The sequence below is a fragment of the Schistocerca nitens genome, unplaced genomic scaffold, assembly GCF_023898315.1.
Source record: "Schistocerca nitens isolate TAMUIC-IGC-003100 unplaced genomic scaffold, iqSchNite1.1 HiC_scaffold_376, whole genome shotgun sequence".
Lineage (NCBI taxonomy): Eukaryota > Metazoa > Arthropoda > Insecta > Orthoptera > Acrididae > Schistocerca > Schistocerca nitens.
Window position 1 is genome coordinate 1152014 of NW_026045910.1, and position 14699 is coordinate 1166712.

General features: G+C 40.4%; 1 protein-coding gene across 1 annotated transcript in view; it reads left to right on the plus strand.

Annotated features, from left to right (window-relative positions):
• The window catches only part of LOC126229606 (huntingtin-like), a 549560-nt gene that overhangs the window by 250807 nt on the left and 284054 nt on the right, over nucleotides 1–14699 (plus strand). Inside the window, exons 22-23 of the mRNA XM_049942347.1 lie at nucleotides 2684–2819; nucleotides 7429–7589. Coding sequence (XP_049798304.1) covers nucleotides 2684–2819; nucleotides 7429–7589 — 297 coding nt within the window. The remainder of the gene's footprint in view (nucleotides 1–2683; nucleotides 2820–7428; nucleotides 7590–14699) is intronic.

The following is a 14699-nucleotide window of genomic DNA, read 5'->3' on the forward strand; positions in this document are numbered from 1 at the left end:
CCTTCCTCTGTCAAGTTGTTAATCGGTTGCACATCATGATTGGTGATGGTGGTCGTATGTATAGAGCACTCAAAAGATAAGTCATCAGCACACATACTCAATTGATGGGAGATGAATGTCATTTTGATTTGTGAAAAATATGCACCAAACAGTGAAATATAAAATGTAATCATCAACCACCCTGGGACACTCACTCTCACTCACACTTACACTTTCACAGAGAACATCAAAAGATATAAGCCTCAAGGCAGTTTGTGATTAATATACATGGACTCTAACTACACAAATCGAAAACAGTGTAACAGGGAATTGTGCTTGGTTGATCAATTGGAAAATAAAAGATGAAGCTACCATCCACATGTTTATATCATATACCGAAGATACTATTGAGAACACCAGACATTACACAAAAACTTGATACACAGACCACATTTGAATCATTGTCTCCTGAAGTAGAGCACAAGTTAGGTGATAAGTTGGGTGCAGCCCTCATGGCTTGGTATATTTGTACCCGATAAGTACTGTATACGGATGGATCCTCCTGTCAGAGGAAGAATCCATGCATCAGAGAACAGTGCTTACTCCAGAGGCACTGGCTGGAAGGAGGAATGCCACAGCCACGCTATTGATTTTGCCAGGTGCATCTTTCTCTCAACTCTAACCACTCCTCCTCCCACTGACTCATGATCCTCTGCCTCAACAGTGAGGTAAGTGCACTACAGGGGCAGCACATTTGGAAATTGTATTTTCCGTGCAGGCACTCTTAGCTGCATCATCTTCTGCTTCGTTATCCTGAAAGCCCATGTGCCCTGGTACCCTGCAGAATGACACGTCCTTGCTTTGCCTCTGTAAGTGGGAAAGGATGTCACGGATCAGCTGAGTGTACTTTTGTGCTCGATAAGTGTGATAGGTAGGCTGAAGGGCACTTAGCGAGTCAGTGTGGATGAGGAATTTGGTATCAGGAAGACACTGCATCTGTTCCACTGCCCTCAAGATCACATATAATTCAGCATCATACACTGTTAATGTATGAAGTAACCAAATCTTCATAACACATTCTGGAAACACCACAGCACAGCTGATGCATTTACCTGGGCAGACCCATCTGTTTAGACAACCATACGGCCACAGTGCTCGGATAAAATTGTGTAAAACATTGATTTAAAAACACAGCACAGAGTAAAATTCCTTTTGCATGCTGATAAATGTAAAATAATTTTGGATCCTTTTATCAACCGTGTGGCAAATGACTCCAGCCTTGATGAAGCTCAGAAATATGGTCCACATTAAGAGCTACTAAGTCCTGCCACATACGAATCCCAAATGGCTTCATTCCGTTCCTACCTATTTCTAAATAATCATTCCATTGGACAGCAAGCAACAGTATGGAATGCTGGAGATCATGAGGTGGACAGTAGGTGGTATACACGGTGCACCATGTGGATCTGCCACTGGATTACGAGTGGTGGTTCACCAGCCTCAACATAGAGACTGGGAATCAGACTTGTCCTGTATGTTCCTATCACCAGCTGAATCCTCTCATGACAAACTTAGCTGTAAACCGTGCAACTATAATTGAGGCGGGATTGCACCAACACCTGGTAAAACTGGAGCAGACCTGTTCCATCTACTACCCATGATGTGTGGCTGAGGCTTAGGTACTTAAAACCCAATTTCATTAGAGAGCAGAGTGCAGGCAGTATGGCTTAATGCTGTGTGTCTTGTTCTGTTTCCAGTCGCTAGGCTTCTGTATAGTATTTACATTTTCCCTGCTTGCTCTGATGTGTTGTGGGAAAGAGTTATGATTATCCTTGGCTGAGGCATCTCCTGAGTTACATTCCTCTGCTCTTCTTTGAAAAGACCTGTTGTTTTGGGAATTAATCCATAGTGATACCATTACAAAGAAGTTAGGATATGATCCCTTAAGTTTTCTTGGCATGCATGATTACTAGTGTGTTTCTGGGTGCTCTGCAAAGTTGTTGTTACCATTTTATGAACAATATTTCGAACACCGACCCAGCCATCTTCTTAAAGTGCTGCGAGTGCATATAACAGCAAAACTCTCAGCACTGGGGAAGATGACTGGATTGGCCATTGAAATATTGTGCATAAAATGAAAACAGTACCTTCGCAGAATGCCCAGGTGCTCACTCCTAATTGTTAGGATAGTTCAAGGGCATTTGCCCACCTCACATGGTGACTGAGTGTCTTCTATCTCGATCTCAGTGAATCACATCGCTCATTCATTGTACCAACTTTCTTGTGTATCAGACAGTGACCACTCCTAGAGCTTCACCATTTGAAGAAAGCCTAACTAGTGACTTAATTGTCTAGCTGCTTGTCTGGGCTATGCGGGCCATATTTTCTTCTGGTAATAAACAGAAGTGGCCTTATTTCATAGTGACACAATCATTAAATTACATATATAATGCATCACACTATCTTCTCTGTGATCTCATGAATTGTTTTTCCCGATGCACATTCCTGTGTTTTTGTGTAGTGGTCTTTGTAATTTGTGAGCAATAACCTGTCCACAAGTAAGTTTTCATTTGAATTTCCTGTGTTGAACTACAGAGATACATGTATAAAAGTAATTCCTTTATGATAACCTGTCAGTATCTTAGCAGACATAGTGTGTGTTTTGTTGATAAATATGTGACAGTGATAAACCTTTGAAATTTAGGTGGATGAATTATATAAGGAGGAGAAATGACCGGAAAGCTCCATTCCTACAGAAAAATTTCACGAGGGGTTCTGACAAGGATTCACTGGCTGCTTACATCCGCTTGTTTGAGCCAATGGTAATCAAGGCACTGAAGGTAAGAATTACCATAATAGTCAAAAACATTTTATTATTCGTCTTGTCTTATACTATTGTTAATGAAATATCAAAAGTGCACCTATGACCGCCAGCTCTGGCAGCTCGGATCAGTGGCATTCAGGTCTGAGTTGCTGTCTGTGGCTGAAAGCTTATGTGTTAGCGTCTTTTAATTGTGCCTGTTTGCAACTTAACATGTCATCTCTACGGTAAGTAGCAACCTATCTTTTCCTACAGTGGTGATATCCCTAGTTGGAGTTTCCATTGTTTTCTAATAAGATGTCTTCCTCTCCTCGTCCTGCCCTCCTATCCCACCTCCAGACACATCTTTGCTGGTTTTTGGGGCTAATTTTGAATTAGGATTCATCACCGAAGTCAGTTCTACTTCAGTCAATGAAATTCCAGGCTGAAGACGTGTCTGGAGATGCCCCAGATGGCATTGGTGTATCACCTGACTGTCACCTGCAATACAACCTGACAAGTGATGGTCTGGGGTACCAGTTCATTGCAGGATCCCTTTGGTTGTTCCATCACATTCAGATAATTCCTTTGTGATGTGTCTTTTTGGTTTTATAGGATGTGTTTCATATAGTTACATATTATACAGGGTGGAGAAAAAATGTGTAACGAAATTTTTACCCTGGATAGCTGATGCCAGTAGGAACGAAAATTACTAATGTTGTGTTGGTCAACAGCGCACCATTTTCAAACTAAAGAGACTTGGCGCCACACACTCTGATTGGTCATGGGATTGCCCTGTTGCCATTTGTCGGTTGATGGGCAGTGCTATGGTTGTCAGTTAACACATACAAATGTCCCTTGCCCCGTCAATGCCCCAAGATGATAAGCACACGTGTCGAATAGGTCTTGTTGTTTGTCTCCACCTCACGTCAGAGGCATTCACATGTAAGCTTCACTTTGGAGCACACACACTTAACCTGCGATTTAGTCATACAGTAAGCAAGCACACACACTTAACCTGCGATTTAGTCATACAGTAAGCAAGGTGGCACAGTATTCATTTGAAGAACAATGAGATATGGTTTTTGTTGTTTGACTAGGCAACGGTAATGCACATGAAGCTCAAAGGTTGTATGAGGAACAGTACCCAGCAAGACGCCACCCACACCCGCAAACGTTTACAGCAATTCACGTGCAATTTGTCGAAACAGGCTCATTAGCAGGATATCATGGTGATGCTGCAAGACCTCGAACACGACGGGATGCTGCTTTTGAAGAGACTGTTCTCAAGCACTTCAAGGAAGCATCTACGACAAGTACTCGAGCAGTTGAGCACGATATGGCGGTCACTCATCGCTTAGTCTGGGAGGTTTTGAGGGATGGCAGCCAGCGTCCATTTAGCTTCCACCTTGTCCAAAACCTAAATCCTGTGGTGGACTATGAACACAGGCTAGGATTTTGCTGGTGGTTTCTGTGACATGTTGCACAAGATCCCGACTTCCACGCCATTGTGTTCTTTATCAATGAGTGCATCTTCCATTGGGATGACCTTTACAACACTCGAAATGTTTATTACTGGGCAAGGGGAAATCCTCATCTAACGTACGTCCACGGACATCAGGAACGATTTTCGCTCAACATTTGGGCAGGGATTGTGGGTGACCATCTGATTGGGCTGGTCCATCTACCTACTCAACTTATCTTCACTTTTTGCAAGAAACTCTACCCGGCCTACTGGAAGATGTTCCGCTGGACACAAGACTACGCATATGATTGCAGCATGATGGGGCACCCACACATAACAGTCGTGCTATGCACAGATATTTAAATGAACTCGTCAACGGCCGCCGTAAATGTCAGAGGTGCTTGTAGGACATGGCCCCCGCAATCACCAGATCTCACACCACCAGACTTCTTCCTGTGGGTATTCTCCAAGCTTCTAGTTCACCGACCCAGACACGGACCATCTAGAAACGAAGAGGATTTAATGAATTGCATTCAACATGCTGCCAATCACATCAAGGCAATGTCAAGAATCTTTGAAAGAGTTCAGCAAAACACCATTTGGCATTACCAAGCTTGTGTCGCGTCAGAGGGTCGCCAGTTCAAGCACCTGCTTTAAGTAAACAATGTCCTAGCTATAAAAAAGGACCTTTTCAGGGCCAACACAATTTGTAAAAGACTTATTATATGCGAACCAACAGCTGTTGACGAGTTTGTTCCCTGTACACTTTATCATGAAACTACAATGGATGTTTCGGGACCCAGGCGGATTCGCCTCCAGCCCCCCAGAGTGGAAGGCTGGCACGCTACCACTGAGCATGCGAGCGGCCTTGGATACATCATTATCTCCAACAGGCAAAGCATTCATGATCATGCATTGTCCAGAGCATCCAGCAACAGAGCAATCCTGTGGCCAATCGGAGCGCATGGCGCCAAGCTTCTGTAGCTTAAAAATTTTACTTTGTCGACCTACACAACATTAGTAATTTTTGTTCCTACTGGCATCAGCTATCCAGGGTTAACCACCCTGTATATATTAAATTAGAGTATCATGTACAATTTTGAAGTAAATAACTCAAGAACTTTTCAAAACCTTGGTAACAACTTTTTCCCTTTATATATATATATATATATATTTTAATTAAGAGAGGGGAACATTCCACGTGGGAAAAATATATCTAAAAACAAAGATGATGTGACTTACCAAACGAAAGCGCTGGCACGTCGATAGACGCACAAACAAACACAAACATACACACAAAATTCAAGCTTTCGCAACAAACTGTTGCCTCATCAGGAAAGAGGGAAGGAGAGGGAAAGACGAAAGGATGTGGGTTTTAAGGGAGAGGGGTAAGGAGTCATTCCAATCCTGGGAGCGGAAAGACTTACCTTAGGGGGGAGAAAGGACGGGTATACACTCGCGCACACACACACATATCCATCCACACATATACAGACACAAGCAGACATATGTTGCAGTATAAAATTGTGAATGTTTACCCCCTCCTCCCCAATGAACTGTGGACCTTGCTGAGGTGGGGTGGCTTGGGTGTCTCAGTGATGTAGATCGTTGTACCCTAGGTGTTAACACAACAGATGGTTATCTGTGGAGATGCCAGACTAACACATTGTTCCTGAAGGAGGTCACCAGTCTGCATGATTGAGTGATCTGGCCTTTTAACATTAGCCAACATATCCTTCCTGTGCTGCTACTGTGAATAGTTAACTGTAAGCTATTATTTTTTTCCTTCAAGTGCGTGCAACTCTACTCTTTGTGGCTTAATGATGAGGGCATCTCTTGGTTAAAATATTATGGTAATAAAATAGTCTCTCATTCAGATTTCAGGGTGGGGACTAAAGAAGTAGACGTCATAACAAGGAAAAATAAAACAGGGATTGCATGGGGCGGACTGTGGAATATTAGATCCCTTAATCAGGCAGGAAGGTTAAATAATTTAAAAAGGGAAATGGGTAGGCTGAGGTTAAGTATAGTGGGAATTAGGGAAGTGCAGTGGCGGGAAGAACGGGACTTCTTGTCAGGTGAGTTCTGGGCTATAACTACAAAATCAGACAGGGGTAATGCAGGAGTAGGCCTAATAATGAAAAAGAAAATAAAAATGCAGAAAAGCTACTATGAACAGTATAGTGATTGCATTATCATAGCCGAGGTAGGTATGAAACCAATACCCACAACAATAATACAAAAATGGTTCAAATGGCTCTGAGCACTATTGGACTTAACATCTGAGGTCATCAGTCACTTAGAACTGAGAACTACTTAAGAGTGTGGACGCCTAAATGCTCTTTTGTCTCGTCAAAGGTTACAGCAATAGAAATGCAAAAATAACATGGCATCTGTTCTCTGAACAAAAACATATATAACTTTTTGTAATGAGGTATGTTGACTTTTAGTACAGAAATTAAAAAGAATATATTTATCTATACTTCTTTCACAATGTTTAGTACAGATAAATAAATTTAATATCACATTGTAAAAGATCACATATTTATGTTGTTCATAGGAAGGGTACCATGTTATTTCTGTTGCTGTAATCTTCAGATAGACCAAAGAACATTTGTAACCATTTAGGCATTCATGCTGTGTTTCAACGTGATCTCTTTGGGGATCGCATAATATTTGTACCTTTGACAGTTACAATGTATTAATTATTAAATGTGTAGTTATCACCAAATGTGTACTAGTCTAATTGTGTGAAGGCACAGCGTGGTTGTATGAATTGTGTTAAGACAGGTTATTATGTCAATTATGTATGTTACACATTTGTATGGCTCACATATTACTGAAATGTCTGGTTGATCCATTGATGTACGATGTGTAAGGATTGTGGTTTAAAAATGATCTTTTTAATTCCTCCATTTTCTATGATGCTTGTGTATAGTCTACAGCCATTTTTTGTACCTTACAGTTTTCTGCTTGAAGATGAGTGTAACAATCAAAACCAGTAGAGAATAAATATAAAATTGTACTGCTGATGGGACAAATATGCTTCTCCCAAATTAACTGATTAAATTTAGCTGGTATAAGCATAGATGACACTAAGTTGTTATTGTGTTGAACAGTATTTAACTTTATGTATGCTTTGTACAAATTGCTGAAAATAAGTTTGTTCTCTTTCATTTTTCAGCAATACACTGTGACAAGTGATGTGCAGCTTCAGTGTCGTGTTCTTCTTTTGCTAAGCCAGTTGGTTCAATTACGGGTCAATTATTGCTTACTTGATTCAGATCAAATTTTCATTGAATTTGTTCTGAAGCAATTCGAGTTCATTGAAGAAGGTCAGATACCGTAAGTAGCATCATCAGTTTCAGTTCCTGTTTCTGCAGTTTTAGTTTATTATGTTAGCAGTTCATTGCCTTTTGTTATTGTGGTGTAACCTGAAAATAATAGAAGAAATATTCCCATTTCTATTGTTTCAAGTCATTGTCATAATTGTTACATAGTTACCACACTTGACAGTAGTAGTTATAATTATACAAAATAACAATATGAATTAAGAGAGAATGCTAGTCACCACTTAGAGGATATGATAACAGGGTGTATACGACCTGGGAAATCTGGGAAAAACCCGGGAATTTTTTCATCCGGGGGAGGGGGGGGGGGGGGGGGGGAACCGGGTCTTTTTCGGAATTCCAGGAATTTCTCATTGTTTTAGCTTTCAGTTAAATTTTTGTAATTTTACTGGTAAGAATTGATTCTCTAGCGAAGAATATTACTGTATCCTGCTACTGGAGAATGATACTGCAGAATAAGATATAAACCAGAGAGAAAAAAATAAAACTTTACTTGCAAAGGAAATGCGCAATTTATAACAACAAAACTCCGAGCACGCACAAGCATCTGCAAATAGCAAAAATATGTCAAAGGCCGTAGGGAGACGACAATGTAATTCTTCGTAACAATAAACTGTTTGCTATGAGCATTACGTCACAACTGTTCACATTAGGTTTGTTTGACCACTTGCCAGCGGGCTGATGCACATGCGCACTTGGCTCGCATATGAGCAGTACCTATTCCCACTTTCCGCTACTTGAAGTGTGGCTGTTAGCTGTATCGGCAGTAGCAGCAAGCAGCCAGATGCAAACGAGAAAACTTTTTCTCGCTCACTCCCTAGCTGCCAGATTCGCGTATGCACAGAGTTGTAGTGGGGAGGGCGTTAGTCTCCATGTGCCCCCGTTTGCATTAAGTGATTTCGCTGCTTCTCTTCGTTTACAGCTCCCATGTCAAATGAAAACAAAACAGATTTCTGTTTCCGGGAGCTATCAAGTGAATTAAAATACATTCACATAATTACGGAGCGCAAATATATATTATTAGTTTCAGTTTTCTGATTTTATTTTATTTCCAAGTTATTAGCAGTCAAGCATTAATCGTCTTGCAGAACAATGAAGCTATTTTTGCAAGTTTTCTAAAGAAATTTGGCTTTATTAATCTTCCTGCTGGGGCAATCTTTTTATTTGAAACAAAGTGTTTCATTCCACAGTAGTGGCTAGTTCCAACTGTTCGCTGAATTTCAAGTGCACATTATCATCTTCTGCCATGTATGGCATTATGCTGTAATAAAGAACAAAAAATGGGATCGTACAGTACTGGTACTCCAAGAAAATTTACATCCCAAAAACCACACTGAAAAGCTTAATATCAGATGGGTCCTATTTCATTGTGGATCTGGAAAAAACCAATGTGCACTTCAAGCCGAATTATACATTTTAGTATGGTTTACGAAATTCCGATGCTCTTGGGAGTATCCTCTGATGCCCTGTTTCTTTTATGGTGTAATATAAGCTCTCTTAATGCTTTTACATTCGAACATGCAGGCTTCCTACACCACTGCAGCTATGTATGGACAGTAATGCCTATTTTCTGGCGCTCTCTGGCAATTGGTAAATCGAACCTATTTCTAACAGTCTCCGGATAGTATTGTGGTATTGTGAAAGGTGGTTCAAAAAGCGTTACTTTCAAAGTAAATTTCTTTTTACACAAGATGAATTATGTTATGTGTGAGAAAGTGGGATGAATTTCTAAATCACAGAGTGTTCAAAACTGAACCCTTTGAGGACCAGCCACTTAAAAGAATTTTGAGCCCAGACATGTATGTCATGATTTTAAATTTTCTGGTACATTTGTATGATGTATCTTAAAGTATAACACACGCAAAAAAAGATCAGTATTACATGTGAAAGCTTGGCTTCTGTTGTAGCTTGTTAATCTTAGAGACCAATATTATATGTGAAAGCTTAGCCTTTCTTGTAGCTATACTATGTATAATAATGTAAACTGTTAACTTTTCCTCTTTGTGTGTTCGCGCTATGGTTCAAAATGGCTCTGAGCACTATGGGACTCAACTGCTGTGGTCATAAGTCCCCTAGAACTTAGAACTACTTAAACCTAACTAACCTAAGGACATCACTCACATCCATGCCCGAGGCAGGATTCGAACCTGCGACCGTAGCGGTTGTGCGGTTCCAGACTGTAGCGCCTTTAACCGCTCGGCCACTCCGGCCGGCTTCGCGCTATGTAACGAGTGATCTTGCTGTTGGCTGACAACAACACGTTTCCTAGTTTCCTATGCTCTGAATATCTGCTGTCATCAGCTGGCGAGATCACATGGCATAAGATATAATTGGCTTACAAAAGGACATCGCAAGCTCGGTTTCAACGCTCCGGAAACTAACGAGCTATGTTTTGTGCAATTTGAATTTATACTTTCGTAATACGAAAATATGCAGCGTATATGTTGCTGCAAATTAAAGGTCTTTCCAAAACTTCTCGCCCTTTTTTCCATTAAAATTCTTTCCAAAACTTTTGTCCCCCGTATTTACATCCCCCCCCCCCCCCTTCCGGGAAGTTCTATGCAAGCGTATAAAACGTTAACCATTCAAAGGATTGATAAGTTTTACAGTTCCGAGGGAAAATCTATGGAAAACCTACTGTCACTTAGCTCGGAAAAAGTGTATTTTCGCCCGGGGAAAAGCATATTTTTTAAACGGGATATCTGGGAATAATCCAGGAATTATTTTTCCTTCTCCCCGTATACACCCTGGATAAGTACCACTGTCGTTGATACATGCTTGTCTGTTAAGAAAAGATGGTAACAAATAAATCCATATAAAAATAATTGAAAGGTTAAAAACAACCACTCACCATATAGCTGAAGTGTTGAGCAGTTAACAGTAACACCCACAAGAATGAAAATGTAGCTGAGCTGATTATTTTTTCTTTTTCTTTCTTTCTTTTCTTTTCTTTCTTTTGGTTAAAGAAAAAAAAAGAAAAAAAAAAAAGAAACCTCCCAAGTGGGAGTAGCACAGCGGGGTAGAGGGGGGCCAATGAGCAGGGTAGCACAGTGGTTAGCACACTGGACTTGCATTCAACAGCCCATGTCCTGCCATCCTGATTTAGGTTTTTTGTGATTTCCCTACATTGATTGAGGCAAGTGCTGGATGGTTCCTTCAAAAGGACATGGCCACTTTCCTGTTACATCTTTCCCCTAATCCAAGCTTGTGATCTGTCTCAATGGGATGTTAAAAATTAATCTTCTACTCCTGCTCCCCCCTTCGCTTTTTCTTAATAGTAATGGAAAGGTTAAAAAAAGAAAAGAAAAGAAAACACCTTTCCTTTCTTCTTCTTCCTGAAACATATGTGCACACGTGGGTTGTTCACAACAGAGCCTCTTCCAGGCTTCTCTTTTCACCCACAGTGTATCATTCAGCATTTCCTTCCATTGCAGACCTCTTCAGTTCACATCATCCTTCACAAGGTCTCTCCAGCTTGTCATGATCTTCCAATTAGTCTCCTTCTATATTCCGTCCATTTTAGCACTCTTCTTGGAAGTCCTTCTTGTTCCATTCTTTTGATGTGGCCAAACTATTTAAGCCTATAGCTCTCTATAGTTTCTTGAGGGGATTGATCTGAAGGGTGTTTCATATTGTTTCTTTCCCTGTCCTGTCCCTTTTTGTCTTACTCAGCATCCCTCATAAGAAGTGCATCTCTGTCAGTAATATTCTGCTCATATTTTTCTATGTCCAAGACCAATATTCTGATCTGTAGGTCATTGTATATCATGATCTTTGTTTTGGCAGGAATTTTCCAGTTTCTAATCTCATCCAGTTCAAAATAATAAAATTCTGAACAATTTTCTAGACTGTTCAAATTTTCATCTCTGTTGTTTTTTCTTAGTTATAACTTGCTTCCTAGATATTTGAAAAGCATCTATCTCTTTAATAATTTTTCCATTACAACTTACATCCATAATTGTTTTAATTTTCCCTGGTGATTTTCACTACCTAATTTTTCGTTAAAGTTATTTCCATGCCTGTTTCTTCAGTTACTCTCTGCCAAGTATTTAGTGGTTCTTCATTTTTCCCCAAATAGTCACATTATGTGGATATGCCATGATTATCAAACATAACAAAGTTACATTTTTTCAGTCAGATACATTGTGTTACAGTTGCAGTCAGACTTGAGTGACAGGTTGTGTCGGATGGGGTAAGTCAAGGTAGGTGAGGAGGGTAAGGGAGAGATGGAGGCAGAGACAGGTAAGAGTGGCCGATTGCGGGGAAGAAGATATACCGAGGAACTGGAACAGGAATGTGACGTCGCAGAGCAGTCATCTCTGGTGCATGCAGGAGAAGTTGTGTGGCACACAGTCAAGTATATGAATGTGTTTGGGGGATGGTGAGGGGAGGCGCTAGAGAAGAGCAGTGGAAGAGGTACACCAAAGAGGGAAAAGTGCGATTGTGAGTGTTGATTAATCTAGGGGGCGTTAGGCCAGAGGAATAGTTGGCTGTGAGGCAGGGGATAACAGGGACTGCATCAGGAGGACTGTGGGATAAAAGCATGTGTTGTAAGATTCAAATAATCTGATATTGGAGTGTTGGTATCCAACTGGTCCAGGTTGTAAAGCAGCCATTAAAGTGAAACAAATTAAGCTCAGCAGTCTGTTCCACCACTGGGTGATCACTTGGATGCTGGCCATACTTTGGCAGAGGCATTCATTCCTGTGAACAGCTGGTTGGTAGTCGTGCCCACATAAAATGCTGTGAAAAAGTTACACTCTAATTGGTATACAGTATGACTGCTTTAACAAATGATACTGCCTCTTATGACATAGGAGATACCTGTAATGGGAATGAAGTAGGATAACCTCAGTCAGAAGTACTGAATAGAACAGATATTGCACCTGGATCTTTCACATGAATATGCCCTATGTTACTAAGGTTTGGGAGAAGGCATGACATAAGGATGGATCAGGATGATTTGTAGATTGGATGGGTGATGGAATACAATGTAGATTGGATAGATGGTGGAATACCATTTTGTAATGATGTTTCTCATTTCTGAACAAAATGATACATTATTGTATAATATGTGCCAACATAACAAAAACAAAACTTCCTTGAATTTCAATACTAGCTCTGTGCCATTACAAGGGATTTTCATCTTGATGTGCATTGATTATTGCTTGCAAACCAGTTGTTTTACTTACAAATATAGTTCTTCCGAAAAAGAGCTAGTGAAGATGAACTATATATCCATAGCACTAAACTATTGTAAAGTCATTTGAATCATGTGTCCAAAATAAAACAGTCATTTGTACACTTCTTTTCATTTTAAACACAGTCACATTTTGAGTATGATAACTTTAATTACCAGTTTCAGCCATCTTAAGATTGTAAAATGTAGCAGACTTACAAGAAAAATCTCACTTACAAACTTAAAATCCATAAATTTTGTTAACTATTGTGTTTCCAATTTATTTGTAGTTAAAGTCATAATATGCATATTTTATACCAGTACTTCATACTACTCCTAACTAAGGTATGAGCATATGGGATTGGTTCCCAAGTATGTGAGTGGCTCAAAGACTTCTTAAGTAATAGAACCCAGTACGTTGTCCTCGATGGTGAGTGTTCATCAGAGGTGAGGGTATTATCTGGAGTGCCCCAGGGAAGTGTGGTAGGTTCGCTGTTGTTTTCTATCTACATAAATGATCTTTTGGATAGGGTGGATAGCAATGTGCGGCTGTTTGCTGATGATGCTGTGGTGTACGGGAACATGTCGTCGTTGAGTGATTGTAGGAGGATACAAGATGACTTGAACAGGATTTGTGATTGGTGTAAAGAATGGCAGCTATTGCTAAATATAGATAAATTGAAATTAATGCGGATGAATAGGAAAAAACAATCCTGTAATGTTTGAATACTCCATTAGTAGTGTAGCGCTTGACACAGTCACTTCGATTAAATATTTGGGGGTAACATTGCAGAGCGATATGAAGTGGGACAAGCATGTAATGGCAGTTGTGGGGAAGACGGATAGTCGTCTTTGGTTCATTGGTAGAATTTTGGGCAGATGTGGTTCATCTGTAAAGCAGACCGCTTATAAAACACTAATATGACCTATTCTTGAGTACTGCTCGAGCGTTTGGGATCCCTATCAGGTTGGATTGAATGAGGACATAGAAGCAATTCAGAGGCGAGCTGCTAGATTTGTTACTGGTAGGTTTGATCATCACGCGAGTGTTACGGAAATGCTTCAGGAACTTGGGTGGGAGTCTCTGGAGGAAAGGAGGCGTTCTTTTCATGTAACGCTACTGAGGAAATTTAGAGAACCAGCATTTGAAGCTGACTGCAGTACAATTTTACTGCCGCCAACTTACATTTTGCGGAAAGACCACAAAGATAAGATAAGAGAGATTAGGGCTCGTACAGAGGCATGTAGGCAGTCATTTTTCCCTCGTTCTGTTTGGGAGTGGAACAAGGAGAGAAGATGCTAGTTGTGGTACGAGGTACCCTCTGCCGCGTACCATATGGTGGATTGCGGAGTATGTATGTAGATGTAGATGTAGATAAGTTTCATTTGGTAAACAAAGTATTTTCATACTAAATCTAAGAACATAACCAGGGAACCACCGATATATAGATGAAACCAGTAATGATTTTTATCTAATTACAAATATGATTGTGTCCAAAATAAAGACAAATCTATAACATGCCAATCACCTTTTTGGGAAGACAGAACGCAATTTTTTTCAAAAACAAGATGTAGTCATTGGTACACAGCAAATGTGATGGTAAAATGTAAATACAAACTCCATTCACAGGCCCTGTCGGGCGCATCAGTACCAACCGACTGGTGTATCGTTCTCTGCTGTGTGTCTGCATGGGACCAGCACACCATTGTCAGTTTCCATATCCTGAAATGTGATGTTGTTGTTGTTGTTGTTGTGGTCTTCAGTCCTGAGACTGGTTTGATGCAGCTCTCCATGCTACTCTATCCTGTGCAAGCTTCTTCATCTCCCAGTACCTACTGCAACCTACATCCTTCTGAATCTGCTTAGTGTATTCATCTCTTGGTCTCCCTCTACGATTTTTACCCTCCACGCTGCCCTCCAATACT